Source organism: Corythoichthys intestinalis, chromosome 1 (assembly GCF_030265065.1).
Source record: "Corythoichthys intestinalis isolate RoL2023-P3 chromosome 1, ASM3026506v1, whole genome shotgun sequence".
NCBI classification, from domain to species: Eukaryota; Metazoa; Chordata; class Actinopteri; order Syngnathiformes; family Syngnathidae; genus Corythoichthys; species Corythoichthys intestinalis.
The window spans coordinates 49,786,748-49,801,883 of NC_080395.1; the positions used below are offsets into that span (position 1 = coordinate 49,786,748).

At 38.4% G+C, this 15,136-nt stretch overlaps 1 protein-coding gene and 1 long non-coding RNA gene across 2 annotated transcripts; one reads left to right on the top strand and one right to left on the bottom strand.

Moving 5' to 3' along the window:
* Positions 1-769: 769 nt before the first annotated feature.
* Positions 770-10,438, top strand: gatm (glycine amidinotransferase (L-arginine:glycine amidinotransferase)). The gene is made up of 9 exons (XM_057843928.1): positions 770-899; positions 2,150-2,368; positions 2,495-2,690; positions 2,825-3,015; positions 3,098-3,235; positions 4,619-4,783; positions 8,409-8,472; positions 8,540-8,656; positions 8,746-10,438. The coding sequence occupies exons 1-9, from the start codon at positions 831-833 to the stop codon at positions 8,856-8,858; spliced, it is 1,272 nt and encodes a 423-aa protein (XP_057699911.1). The 5' UTR covers positions 770-830; the 3' UTR covers positions 8,859-10,438.
* On the bottom strand, positions 4,669-15,136 carry LOC130920605 (uncharacterized). Its single transcript, XR_009064192.1, has 3 exons — positions 15,084-15,136; positions 10,166-10,271; positions 4,669-5,050 (listed from the first exon to the last, which is right to left on the bottom strand). It is a non-coding gene; the product is annotated as an uncharacterized LOC130920605 (long non-coding RNA).

The following is a 15,136-nucleotide window of genomic DNA, read 5'->3' on the forward strand; positions in this document are numbered from 1 at the left end:
GACACCAGACCCAACACTGTGGATGAGCTTAATGCCGCTATCAAAGCATCCTGGGCCCCCATAATACCTCAGCAGTGCCACAGGCTGATTGCCTCCATGCCACGCCGCATTGAAACAGTCATTTCTGCAAAAGAATTCCTGACCAAGTATTGAGTGCATAGCTGATATAATTAATTGAAGGCTGAGTTTTTTTGTATTGAAAAAACCCTTTTTTGTATTGGTCGGATGAATTATGCAAATTTTTTTAGATAGGGATTTTTTGTTTTTCTTGACTTTTTTGCCAAAATCATCAATATTAAATTGATGATTGAAATTAAATATTGAATCTAAAATATATGAAAGTCTAATGTTTATCAGTACATTACAGAAAATAATAAACTTTATCACAATATGTAATTTTTTTTGAGAAGGACTAGTAAGTGCTGGTGTTACTTGTTAAAATAATTATAATCATTGAAAGCAGTGCTTTGTATTTAGCTTGGTTGTATTCAAATGACAAAGTAAACATTTAGTTGTATCCAATACAGCAAAACAATCATCATTCAACGTTGTGATACTTACAACATTTTCAGCCGCTCTCCTTGGAAACCTTCAGCGCCAGTAGGCCACCAGATAAGAATTTGCTGGTGTAAGGGATTGTGTTTCAGAAATGCTTCTTTCCTTAAGTCACGTTGCCGCACAACCTGCAGCCGACCAATAGTTTCACAGACACGTCGACGTGATGCTATAAAGCCCACGGAGGAGTGCGGCGTTGTCACTCTTAAAAAGGGAGCTACAGGAGCACCGCGAGGCAACTTTGACATAACCGCCAAATCAACCATTGGGCTATAATGCTGCGAGTGAGGTGTCTGAGAGGAGGGAGCAGGGGGGCCGAGGCTGCCCATCTGATCGGAGCCATGGTGTGTATTTTGTTTCTTTAAAAAACAAACAAACAAAAAAACAACAAAAACGTCAACTTTCGATGTAGGAGCGTGCATTTTTTGGGGGGAGGGGGCTTGTGCGTCCCTGAGTGACACGCCAACTGCGGTGCGCAGATGCGCTCCTTTAAACTCGTTGACACTTGAGTTGCTCCAGCCAGCAAGACTAGATTGCGATCTTAACGATGTCGATAAGGACACTTTTCTAACGCGTGTACTTTGGCTCGGGACCAATCTTTATTTGCCTTGATAGCCAGTCTGAAGGACAGATAGACCAACAGGAAATTCTGCCAATTTCGACTGTGATTCTCATAGTGAAACACTGAGATTTTTATGTTTATTTATTTTTTCATATGCTTTTAAAATTCAGAATGCATTTTAATCATTCAAAAAGATGTCATGTCAAATTTTTTGCTCTTGACAGATAAATTTCATTGTACAACCAGCACCAACGTTGCAGAAATTATAACTCTTGAATAAAATATTTTCAAAGAAACTGCAGCAACAAGTGGAGACTGACAAAATAGCTCGCGAGTATATACTTTGTCCTTAGTCTAAAAAAGACTAATATGATTTCGCCGTACTGAGCTTGTACTTTAACTCATGCACGTTGACAATGATAGAGGTCCAGTCCATTTTATCTGGGAGGGCTGGCAATGATTCATCACTCCCAGTTAAAATGGATTTGCCATCTATCACCGTCATTGATAGCCATTGAGTTAAGAGACTGTTGCTTCCTGGTGGGAAAGTTGTGCATATCAGAAAAAGTGTCACAGAGGCTTTTGAATGATCATGACGCACAAAGTGTTTCATTTTAGACATTCCATTTATGTTTATATATAAATTATATACAAAGGACAGCACAGGAGAGTGCTCATTCTTATTTAAATTTAAAAAAAAAAAAAAAATCCCCAAATTAGTTGGTGCTGAATTGGACTGCTGGAATCAAGTTTCATTCATTTTATACACTGTAAAAAAAAAAAGCTCCCCATTAAAGCAAACACTGTACTTTCAAGTAAACTGAACTGCAAAGTGAGACGAATAGAAAAAACATAATGTTGAAAATTTGTGAAAGTCCTTTTAAAATCTGTATCTATTTTGAAAATGTGGATAAAATTTTGATACATGTGTTATTTTTTTGGTGTGGTACTTGATGTAAAAAGTTTGGGAACACATTCCATTGTATCCAAGTAAATGTGCCTTTAGTGATCGGCCATATGTGCCCTCCCCAGGTGGGCCGTGCAGCAACTGCTTGGGTGCAACGGGCCTTCCAGAGCACCTCAAGTGCAGCAGCTGCTCAAACACAGCCGACGGTTGATGACGACCATGTTACTGAGCCCGCACGGCAGGAGTGTCCTGTTAGCAGCTACAATGAATGGGACCCTCTGGAGGAGGTCATCGTGGGCCGCGCTGAAAACGCCCGCGTGCCTCCTTTCACCGTGGAAGTGAAAGTAAGGGGGTTTGGATTTTTACTGTCAAGTATTTGGGACCTTGTGAAAAATAAGCCATCAATTTGGATCCTGTGGTTATCACTTAACAAAATACGACTGATTTCTTTCTTTGACATGTCCTTCAAGGCCAACACATATGAGAAGTACTGGTCCTTCTATCAGAAGTATGGGGGCCAACCTTTTCCTGAGGACCACTTAAAAAAAGCTGTTTCTGAGATTGAAGAAATGTGCAATATTCTCCGTCACGAGGGTGTGACCGTGAGGAGGCCAGAACCTATCGACTGGTCCCTGGAATACAAAACTCCGGACTTCAAATCATCAGGTACTACTGATCTCCAGGTTTCATCTTGCCTTTATTTAAAAAAAAAATCTTTTAATTGTTTTACATTTGATTTGGGTATTTGTGTACTTTACCAATGTTTCACTTTTTTTGTTTTTTTTTTGTTTTTTTCATAGGCATGTATGCCGCCATGCCTCGAGATATCCTGATGGTGGTGGGAAACGAGATCATCGAGGCGCCAATGGCATGGAGGGCTCGCTTCTTTGAGTACCGGGCATACCGACCTTTGATCAAGGAGTATTTCAGAAAAGGTGCTAAATGGACCACTGCTCCCAAGCCCACAATGGCCGACGAGCTGTACGATCAGGTGAGCCTCATGGTGGTGGCCCGTTCCACATTTCCTTTTCTTTCACTTGCAATGACACCGAATTCCATTTCACTTGCTTAAGGACTACCCCATCCGCACGGTGGAGGACAGACACAAACTGGCCGCTCAGGGCAAATTTGTGACCACCGAGCATGAGCCCTGCTTCGATGCTGCCGATTTCATTCGTGCTGGGAAGGACCTGTTTGTCCAGAGAAGTCAGGTAGAGTCAGGACGCAACACGTCGCTTGAGTCATATAAGGGCATTCTGATAGATATTACAACGTGTGGATTGAAAGATTAGATTAAAGACAATTTGCTACTGTTGAACTTCAGTCTTGGACTGTAAATCAAAGTCTGAGAAATTATAAATTAAAAAGGAAAAACATTTGCATCAAACATTGTGAAAAAACGATGGGGTACCAACCATGGTAGGTGGGAAACATACCAGACAACCTATTCCAAAATCCAATTTTTCAATTTCTGCTCAGTGGTAATTCCCCGGTACGATCATTTGTTAGGAAATCTGGGACCTCATTTTTAGAGGACTGGAATTTGGTTTCAAAATCTATTTTTTAATTATATTTTAAAAGTAGGGTTAAGCACTTTAGTTTTACTTGGAATGTGTAACCAGTGTTGTTAATAACGGCGTTATTTTTTTCAGTAGTGGGTAATCTAATTAATTACTTTTCTCATCTTGGCAACGCCGTTACCGTTACTGAGGACGGAAAGGCATGCGTTACTATGCGTTACTATATTGGTCAAAAAGTCTGAGGGAGACGGACTCACCGAGACGACAGAGCAGAGCAGGAGCGGGAACGAGGCAAGAAAGTTGTGACGCCGAGCAAACGCGATGCTAGGTAGCTCTAATAATACATGTTGTAGCCGATAGCCTACAAACTACGCCCGCATGTTATGGTAGATATGGTAGACATGGTAGATATCACATGTACTGTATATAGATATAACTAGATGCAAAATGACGGACATGGCACTAAATGCGTTAGTAGACAGCCGCCATCTTAAAGCAGTAGACTTTTTAGGACGGCTCTGTTGTAGAGAACCTTCCTAGCGAACCTAAGTAACTTTTTATCTAAAATACTTCTAAATCGGCAAAATCTTGACTTGAATCTATCTTTGAATGATGAAACAGTTTTAAAACTTTCATATGTCGAAAGTAGAGAGAAGGGAACTAATGCAATAATGGGAGCAATTTTAACAACTTTTAACAGTTGATTCAGGGTAAAGGGTAAATTAGGGTAAAGAATTGGGCTCGGGTCAATTGTACCAAAAACCTTCACAAAAAACTTCACATAGTTTGGCCAATGTTTTTTTTTTCTTTTTTTCTTTTTTTTTAAAGAAAAAAAAATATCACTGATTACTTTGCCAAGTAACTAATTACTCTTACATTCAGGTAATTGAGTTACTAACGCAATTACTTTTTGGGAGAAGTAATTTGTAACTATAATTAATTACTTTTTTTCAGTAAGATTAACAACACTGTGTGTAACACTGATTTATTGCCCTTTAAAGATTGTTTTTCTGCTAATAAATGAGGTCAAAAGTGTCTTGCAACAATCAAATGAAAGCAATCCAATGGCTGCAGGTTACGAACTATATGGGAATCGAGTGGATGCGTCGTCACCTTGCCCCAGACTACAAAATCCACATCATCTCCTTCAAAGATCCCAACCCAATGCACATTGATGCTACTTTCAACATCATTGGACCAGGGCTTGTGCTGTCGAATCCTGATCGGCCATGCCGCCAGGTAAGATGGGAAATTCCTATCTAGAGTAAGGACCCCTCGTGAAACTGGTTTTAGTTACTAAGGTGATGTTTACTAAGTTTTCTCACGTCTGTCATATTCCCTTCCATCCAATCAAGTTCTGCTAGGCTCTCATATGGTGGTCACATCTGAGTAACTCAAAGCGTAGCCAACTGAGCTTGAATTAAAGTTTCCTAAAATTCTCTGTTCCTGGCTCAAAGGTCGAATTGTCATTAAAGACATTGCTTGCTTGTTTGTTTTTCTGTAGACCTGTAAAAAAAAAAAAAAAAAAAAAAAAGGTTTCCTTTAACAATATTATTATTGTAAATTTCCACAACTCAACAAAACATTTACAAATAGCTAAAACCAACTTACTCCTAACGCTCATGCAAACAAAAATTTATAACAGAGGAAAGCACAAAAGCAAATAAAAAAGTACCATAGTCTAACGGAACTGGTCATAATACAATTGATGAATTAGAGAGTGTTGTTAGGTAGATAGTTGAAAACAAATTCTATATAGGGACTCCAGATCCAAGGTGATGTGTTTTCAGGGATTTCAAATTTTGGATCACATTTTTTTATTGGTGAATATTATGATAGGCTTCTTAACCACTACGGGTACGACGGTGCTTGAAGTTGAAGTTTGATTTTCAATTAAACAGTGAGTGACAATGACCATCTAGTTCTAGAGATGCATACAAATAATAATTCCTTAGTGCTGGATATTGTTTTTCATTAGGGATCGATACTGTTCCATATAAATGAACTCTTCAGTCTATTCAACTGTTTGAATATTTTCATAAGGATACAAAATATCAGGATCATCAGATGTTTTCATTTTGTAACTATGTTAAAAGACCCGAATAGTGTTCTTCATTTTTTTGGGTTTTTTTTTAATTGGTATTTCTTCGGCGCGCCCCGGCGGAATTTTTGTGCGACGCAGGGAATTTTTCAAACGGCTCTGAAAAAATTTCCGTTGTGCCGTAAACGGCAATTTTCCGAAAAAAAAAAAAAAAAAAAATTGAAAATGTATCTAGTCCTACAATTTTTGACCAAATTACATAATTTAGGTATCAAAAATTCCGGACGGTGAGGGGCATAAAAATTGTATACAGAATTTGAAAAAAATTACGGTTCCCCAAAAATTTGACAAAAACTTGCCCATTCATTTTTAATGGGAACTGTCCCATTCACTTTCAGTGGGATTTCCAATAGAATTTACATTGCATTGCTGCCATTGACGGCCATGTATGTCAAATCTATTGATGCTAATGTACTAATGGATTCCATTGATGCATCTGTGAGTCGATGCCATTGACGGCCATGGACGTCCAAATTTTTTCCCATTCATTTTCAATGGGTAAAAAAAAATGTCCCCAAATCAACAGGAAATGACCAGATGTCAACAGGAAGTGTCCCCCAAATGTCCCCGGATCCATTGATGCTTATGGAGGGTGCTGCCATTGACGTTCATGGACGTCCAAATTGTTTCCCGTTCATTTTCAATGGGTAAAAAAATGTCCCCAAATCAACAGGAAATGACCAGATATTAATAGGAAGTGTCCCCCAATTGTCACCGAATCCATTGACGCTCATGCAGGGTGCTGACAGTGACGTCCGAGGACGTCCAATTTTTTTCCCATTCATTTTCAATGGATAAAAAAAAATGTCCCCAAATCAACAGGAAGTGACCTGATATTGTCCCCGAAATGTCCCCAAGTCAACCTGGGCGGGGTTAAGATCTGTATCACCACAGAGCAAAGACTCCGAGTAATTTCTCCAGAAATTGCAGTTTCTAGTTCCTACAGTAGTTATATCAACATATTGGGTTTTGTTTTAATGGAATCTGGAATAACTCCAATTTATAATTAATTAAGAAAACCAGGCTCTTTGAATAGTTGAGTTTTGAACCCAAAAGGCAACTAAAGCATAATAGCATTGGCAATAGTTTTGTTAACAAAACAATTAACTGACCCCATCAGCTGCTGAGCGCTATGTACAGAAGATGTTGAATAACCTATACATGTTATTAAATGACTGTCTACCTAAAATAAAGCACACATTTATTTATTTATTTACTACAAATCTTGGAATTAAAGTTCATGAGGCTTATTTTGGTGGTGCAAACCACATGAAAGATCTTTATCTTTTTTGAGTAGCACTGAAATAATCGCCTAAGTCCTAGTTAAAAACAATTTTCTGCTGAGTAAAAATGTTCTGATACAACTGGCTAAGTATTGGTACCAGGTGGTCATTAAATTCCTTTATATATTGAAATTAAAAACACTCCAAGCCTTCTGACTTGACTTCTTTTGACCTCTCAGTCTACTTTGAAATTGTTTTCTGGGGTGATCAGGTTGTAGGCAGCTCTGACCTGTAGAGAGTTGAATAGAATTATTTAAACTCATTATTTTATATTATTCGGCCTAGTTCAAAATGTTCAAAATCCTGAATGGCACTTTCAGATTCTCATTTGGTGACACAGTGGTGTAATTTATGTTCACCATATCTACTAGGAGTGGGAACCTCTTGGTACCTCACGATACGATACGATTTGCGATACAAAGCTCACGATATCGATGATCTGACGATATTGCGATACAACGATTATTGATACATTGGTCAGGAAATCATTCTAGGATATTCTACAAACAACTAATAAACAGAAAAACAAGCTTCTGCTGTGAATTGGAATGAGTTTATAACTAGTAGACGTCCAATCCATTTGAACTGGGAGGGGTGGCAGCGAATGAACATTCGTTCATTTGCTGCCATCCCTCCCACTTCAAACGGATTGAACGTCTATGGCCGTCAGTGGCAGCCAATGCCTGGCAATGAGGTAATTTTGGGCCATTTAAGGTCATTTACCTGTTGATGTTCAGTTACTTTGTATTGATTTTGGGGTATTTTATGGGTCACTTCCTGTTTATTTTGAGTTACAGAACAGGAAGTGACCTTGGAATCACCCAAATGAATAGGCAGTGACTCAAACTCAACAGGAAATGACCTGTAAATGCCCTAAAATGAACTGCAAGTGACCTGTAGATGCCCTGAAAATCGACAGAATGACTGAATGCTCTGATTTCGAATGAACGAACGTTCCCAGTCTAAATGGATTGGGCGTCGTGCACCGTCAATGCACCCTTAAAGTTAACTAAGACACTATTATGGTGGAAGATTTTGGTAGCAACTTGTTGGTTCCTTTTTATTTTATTTTTTCGACAATGGCACCTTTTAAAACGATATCTCGATTCTTGGCAGGAGCATATCGATAACCTTTTGGGATACAAAGTATCACGATAAAGGGCGTAGGTTTGCATAGGGGCGGTAGGGACATAACACAACCAACTTTTCAGGATGCTCAAATTGTCCCCACCAACCTTTTAAGCAACCTACCAATGTTGAAACCAAACCTACGCCCTTGATCACGATATACTGTATCACCATTTCGATATTTTGTCACACCCCTAATATCTACTCAAGTCTACTTCAACCTCAGAAAATGTTACAATGATCACCAAAGCATTTTGGATTTTATAGTTGTTTTAAACCGGCACGCTTCACGCTCAAGGTTTGTCATCCGCACCATGACAATTATTACATTATTATCATATTTTTTTCTCAGATCGAAATGTTCGAAAAGGCTGGCTGGACTGTCGTGAAACCTCCAACACCGCTGATACCAGATGGTAAGCACATTGTGCACTGTATTTTGTCTTACACGATAGAAAAACATTTTTATTTGTGTTTGTTCAGATCACCCTCTCTGGATGTCCTCCAAATGGTTGTCCATGAATGTTTTGATGCTGGATGAGAAGCGCGTCATGGTTGATGCTAATGAATCCACCATTCAGAAAATGTTTGAGAACCTCGGTGAGTTGACAAACATGCATTGATGTTGCCGTTCGTCTATCAGAGTCTATCCTGGTATATGTCAAATCCGGACTGATTTTGTGACACAGGTATAAAGACCATAAAGGTGAACATTCGCCATGCCAACTCACTGGGTGGTGGCTTCCACTGCTGGACTACTGACGTCCGCCGCCGTGGTACACTGCAGTCCTACTTTCACTAGCTTTGCCAGAAATGGGCAGTTTTTATTGAGCTTTAAAATATTAGAGCCTCCATTTGGAATTCTAATTCAATTGCAGATTTTGGATCGATTACCTACAGTAGTGTGTCTCTAACTAAGTTTAACACTAAGATTAACAAGGGGGCTGTACCGCTTTTATTTGCGAGTCAATTGTTTCAACTTGCGTGTGAGCGTCAATCTTGCAAACGTTATGTTCTTCAAAAGTGTATTAACAAATACACAAACTAATTTGCTGCCATTGAAGGTGACAGATGTCCAACCCTTTTTAACTGTGGGGGGTTGTAGAACTCATTCATTACCTGCCCTCCCAGTTCAAATTGATTGGATACCTACTGCAATGGCAGAAAATGTGTTAATTAGTCTTAACAGTTGGCACCAAAGTCATTTTCTGGATTGAGCCGTCAGGTCCTGAATGAATATGAATGTATTGTTTTGATTTGACATCGCCGTGCATTACAGTGCCTTTGCAAACAGCTTTGTTTTTAAATACTATATTGTGAACCCTCAGTCACGAATTTGACAATTCATAGATCGGGAACCCCTGTTAAAGGAGAGGAGATTCATTTCGTCAAACTGTCAAACAAAGTGTTTTGCTGCAAGTTTGTGGCAACTATTGGCATTTCTGGACCTTTTTGCGTAGGCGTCAATTTAGGGTTTGCTGTACACCCACCAGCAACTTTATTTGTAACTCTGTGATCTTATGCAACAACCATTCTATAAATACCACTATTGAGAAGATTATTTTCATATTTTTGAAAGTCACGACTCCCCGGTGTTGCTGGGATGGCATGAATTTGCCTAATGTTTCATTCAGATTTGTGTTAGTCATTGCAATGCACTCATCAAGTGTACCAAATAAATTGGCCACTAGGCGTACACGCTTAGTTGCATCATCGCTTTTCCGTCAACATATATATATCTCAATATTAACTACATTTCTGGCCTGGCTATTGTTTTTCTGGCTTCAACATCTATAAGTCAATGTGAGGACAAGGTACAGTTTGGTATGAGAATGTCATCCAACTAGGGCACAGGAGGAAGGAAACTACCTCCTTTTGAAGACTCAGAAACAACACTTTTTTCCAAAGTATTTTTATATTTAAATAAATGTATTAAAGTTGTTATGTAGGTCATTAAACATGATGAATTTCTTTTCTCTAGAACATGATTTTGTAAAGATTTTAATTGATTGGACAAAGTTCTATTTATATTTGTCATTCTTCTCTTTATTGGATTTCCCACCAATTGGTGTTTTTATATATTTACAGTCCATATCAGATATTGTATACCTTTTGCCTCTGCTGTTCTCCCCTGTTGCAAAACTGGGCCAGTTATATGCTGCAAGTCATTCTCACTGAACCGCTCAGCTGTTTTTTGTTTGCACAGCAGATATGCCTACAGAATTAAGAAAGAAATGGGTTTGTCAAGTAATTCTGTAGGATACATTAAAAGCTTTTGAATGTGTACGTGTGTGTTGACCTCCTCGTGTCTGCTGCGACCGGAGGGCAGTAATGAGGAAAGTGCTGTTTTGTATTGCTCAACGTTAATAAATGAAATTAAAAACACATGTGGAAGAATTTGGGATTGTCAAATGTGATTAGATTTCTAGCTGTGGATTGTTCTCCAGTCAGTTCTCCAAAAATATTTTTAATGTAGTTATATCAGTTTGGATCAGCATTTCCGGTATACTACTTGGGCTACTAGTTATCTACTTAGTGTATATCTACAGTGCTTAGGTCATACATACTTACATCATACAGTATATGCGATAATATATTAACCCAAGCTCAGCAAGATTGAGATGGAAACGTGGAGGCTTGGAGTATCTCAGAAGTACTTTGTTACGTCCCTGTACTGTTATGTAGTACGGCGGAACCAGTAAAAGACAAGGACAATGCTTGCATTACATAATCATCTTTAGAACGTTTTCTCATATACAGAGAATGGTAAATGTGTGGAAGGATATCATTTTTATATTTAACTCTTTGATGCACGTTTTTTTTTTTTTTTTTTTTTTTTTTTACCCGTTCTGTGCACTTATTGAACTCATTGGCTGCCATTGAACGTTCACACGCCCCTCCTAGGCAAAAGGGATTGGAAATTTAGTGCCTTCAATGGGCACTGAAACTTGATCAATGGAATGCAATGAGTTAAATGCTACGAAACTTTAGAGCAGGAGTCTGGAACCAGTGACTCGCAAGTCAGGTTTGGCTCTTTTGACGGCTTTATCTGGCTCGCAGACAAGTCTTTAACTATTTAAAAAAAAAAAAAAAGTGTTGTTATACTCCTTTGCACATTGCGCGAAACCCCGGCGGTCACTGGCAACTAGAAAGCCGGTTCGTGGTAATTTTAGTGGGAAAGTGGGAAACATACATGTCGTTGTGTCTCCCTGTTTATCAATCGCATTGGCAATGCAGATGAGGCAGAGACACTGTTCAAGTGGGGTCGCCGTATTTTGCTGTCGGAAATAGCGGCCGATGGGCGCATGTGCATGAAGTAAACTTCCCTTATTTTTAGTTTCATGTTCCGCGTATGTCAGCTAATTTTAGAAACCCTTTTGAGAATATGGCAAAAAGAAAAAAAAAAAACGTAAAGTATCGTACTTTTCAGTAAGCTTGAGAACAATAAACCGATATCCGGTTTTACAGGTGAGAGATACAGGTGTATCGATAGTAAAGTTACAATTTGACAGTAATTAGCAATTAAATATTCAATGAACCGATGGTAGAGATAGAATTCGGCTATCACGAGCACAAGAATCGGCTTCTAGTGCCTAGTTTAATGCATTGCTTAATATGATAATAATTTAGCTTTTACTTCACATGCTGCGCTTGTCATTCACCACACAGCGCACTTAGATCGAGACCGCACGCATAATATAATATGGACATGCACTACTCACAGTCGTGGTTGCCTCAACTTCCCATGCATTTCGGCAGAACCCCTACTAGTTGCCGTCAATTCCCGATCGTCACGGGTGTGTCATAACAACGCGAGAGCTAACGAAACAACTGTGTAACGCACGCTCCGTAGCATTTTCTTCACAGCTCAAAACGAAACTAGTAGTGGCAACGAAGCAAAATGCTAAAACAATGGACAGTGTGATCACCGACGCCTGCGACGTGAAGCGATTTATTTATTATTTACCCAGGAAAACAAAAGTCAGACTTTGAAGGGAGCCAGATCTGTTCGCATGGGGCAGAGCTTGTGTGAAGTGTGGAGCGGTACAGAGATCGTGAGTTTTTAACCCTGAAAAATAACCCACTACAATGGTGGAAAGGGCGGCATATTGTTTCCACGAAACGCAGTCTACTTAAACATGAACATGTGGATTAGTTGATCTTCCTCAAGAAAAATCTGCCCTTCAAAAAAAGATATGGACAGTGATGAGGTATAAGAAATGAGAAAGCACAGGCATAAGTGAATGACTTTGCTGTGTATTAGGTTAAAGTAATGATTATTGACCTGTCTGTCTAAAACGCTATGTTTTTATTCCCCCAATTATACCAGTCGTAAAGCATAATTTATTATTTATTTATGATAACACTAGCAGGATTAATTCTTGTTTTTCTAGAGCTGCTGCATATAGTTAATATTTTTGGTTTGTAAGATGTTTACGGTGAAAGTTTGCACTTAAATTACTTACCTCTTGTGTTAAAACTTACCTCTTATGTTAAAAACACCAGGAAATACAGTAATTGAATTACTGCACTTTATTGTTGTCTGTCACTGGAGTTTTATTTTATTATCAATCCCATCCAACAAAATGACGGTCATATAGTAAGCCTTATTATTATTTTTTTTTCCTTAAAAAAATAAAACAACATTGGTATGAAATTTTGTTGTTTAATTTTGCTATATTAGAAATGTGGGCTTTTTATATGTTTAAAATACTGTAGAAACACACACAACAAATATTTACTATCGTATCGTTTTCACTCTATCGAACCGTATCGTCCTTACACTGTATCGAATCGTATCGAATCGCTCGGCCTTAAAAATGTATCGTTTTTTTAATCGAATCGTAACCTGTGTATCTAGATACATATCGAATCGGCTTCATGCCAGAGATTCCCAACCCACTTTTCAGCGGGAATGGACAGAGGAATTTGCCTTTGTGGAGAGAGCAGGTTCTGCGGTGTGTCTAATACAGTATGCAATGATACAATTTCATCTTTGAAAAGGTAAACTATAAAGCGGCACTTCAACACCCGCCATACTACATTTGCATCAAAATATGACTGATCGTCAACAGTTCTTGCCTCTGTCGGCAAGAACTGTTGACGATCGTACCATCATGATGTCAAATCAAGTTGAGGCAATGAAAGTGAAGGACATAAATGTGGCTCCGTTTTTTTTTCTCTTGCTTTGGATGAGTCAATAAACGAAAGCAATTTATCCCCGTTCAGCGTGATTGCAAGGTTTTGACTATGAAAGGGACAACAAGAGGGGAGGATTTATTCAAGTCCTTCACTGAGTTCGCGAAAGTAAAAAAGTCTACCGATGGATAAATTTGTTTCGGTGTGCACTGATGGTGTTCCGTGCGTGCTGGGGAAAAACAGGTTTCGTGGCGCTTTGTGAACATGAAAAGAGATGCATTCTAAATTTCCCAACGCCTGCATGAAGCTTAACCCCACCAAGTATCAACCAGACTACAAAGCCATCAGTAAAACCATGCAGCACCAGAAGTCGCTTTAATAGTAAGAAATACGCATCATTGATTAGCACCAGCGTAACAATGTAATTATGAAGAATTCAGAGACTTATTGTAGCTCTTAGTTTTAAACATATTGTATGGCTCTCACGGAATTACATTAAAAAATATGTGTAAGGGGAGAGCCAAAAAGGTTCCCGACCCCTGTTTTAGAGTGTCACTCTGTATGTATTTCTGTTTTTATTCATTACAATTTCATTAATTTAGCTTCTAATAACAATGAATTCATTTATAAATGTATTTATGATTATATAAAATAATGTAAGGAATATTTATTAATTTAATAATATATATAATAATTATTGCTAATATTTTTTATGACCAAAAATGGTCACTTCCACACTATATTAAAGCTCTTAAGTGTAAACTTTTGAATCGCTCTCCACTGGAGTGACCCGTATCCCTGAAAGGGTTAATATACAGCACCGATAAAAGACAAGAATACAGTATAAAATTTTGAAAATTACGCTCCATTCATTTAGTATATGTTGCTGACATCTACTGGCAAAATATACACACTACATTACAATATAGATGGGCGAGAAGGGGTAAATCTGTTGCGTTCTTAATTCAATAAAAGAAAATGAAAATGAGAACAAAAGAACTTTGATGTATTCTGTAGCACTGGACTCAAAATTGCAGTGGGATTTTACCTAGGGTGCGGTACTCTCACTCTCGAGTACATGTGCATACCCTTGTGTGGAAAGAAAACACTTTGATTAAAGTAAATATACTTATTCAGTAGAATGTTCATGGCTGGGCATTCGTGGATTTATCCATTTTCAGATTTAGTTCTTCATATCCAGCATTATTTGCGAAAAAAAACCACAATGGCTCATGCAAAGCCAAAACAAGTAGTGCTTTGGCGTCCTCTAGTGGCATCTTAGTAATAGGAAATAATGCTGACGTTAGTTAAGGAGCTTTTTTTTTTTTTTTTTTTTTTTTAATTTATTTATTTATTTTTAATTATTATTATACTATACAAAATTACGACTTTGTCACCATTTTACAGCGTCTTGGTGCAAAATAATTAGGTTGAAGTGAGATGAGGAGATGCATTTAAACCAGGGGTCTCCAAACCCGTCCTCAAGGGCCCCTGTGGGTCCTGGTTTTTGTTCCAACCGATCGAGTACCGACGATTAAACCAATGAAGTTTCTGCTAAAACAAGCAGCGCCTGAGTGCAATCAACTGATAACACTTGTAAGACACCAGATTGGTGCATAGGTGTTGTCTTGTATTGTTGGAATGAAATCCTGCACCAACTGCGGCCCTATGTAGAATATTTTGGAGACCACTGATACAGACAAAAGTAGTGCATTACCAATCTTTTATTGAAGAAACGATGTTGTAAAATGCTAAGAAAACGAACTACAAATTAACAGAGCAAAATTACTGCATGCGTGACATGTGACAGAATAGGCAGTAATGAAAACCTAATCAGTAATCACAATAGTAGGCAAGAATTATAAGTCAGGGTTCACCAAATCCGGACCTCGATGCCACCTATCCAGTCTTGTTTTCCATGTCTCGCTCCCCTAACACACC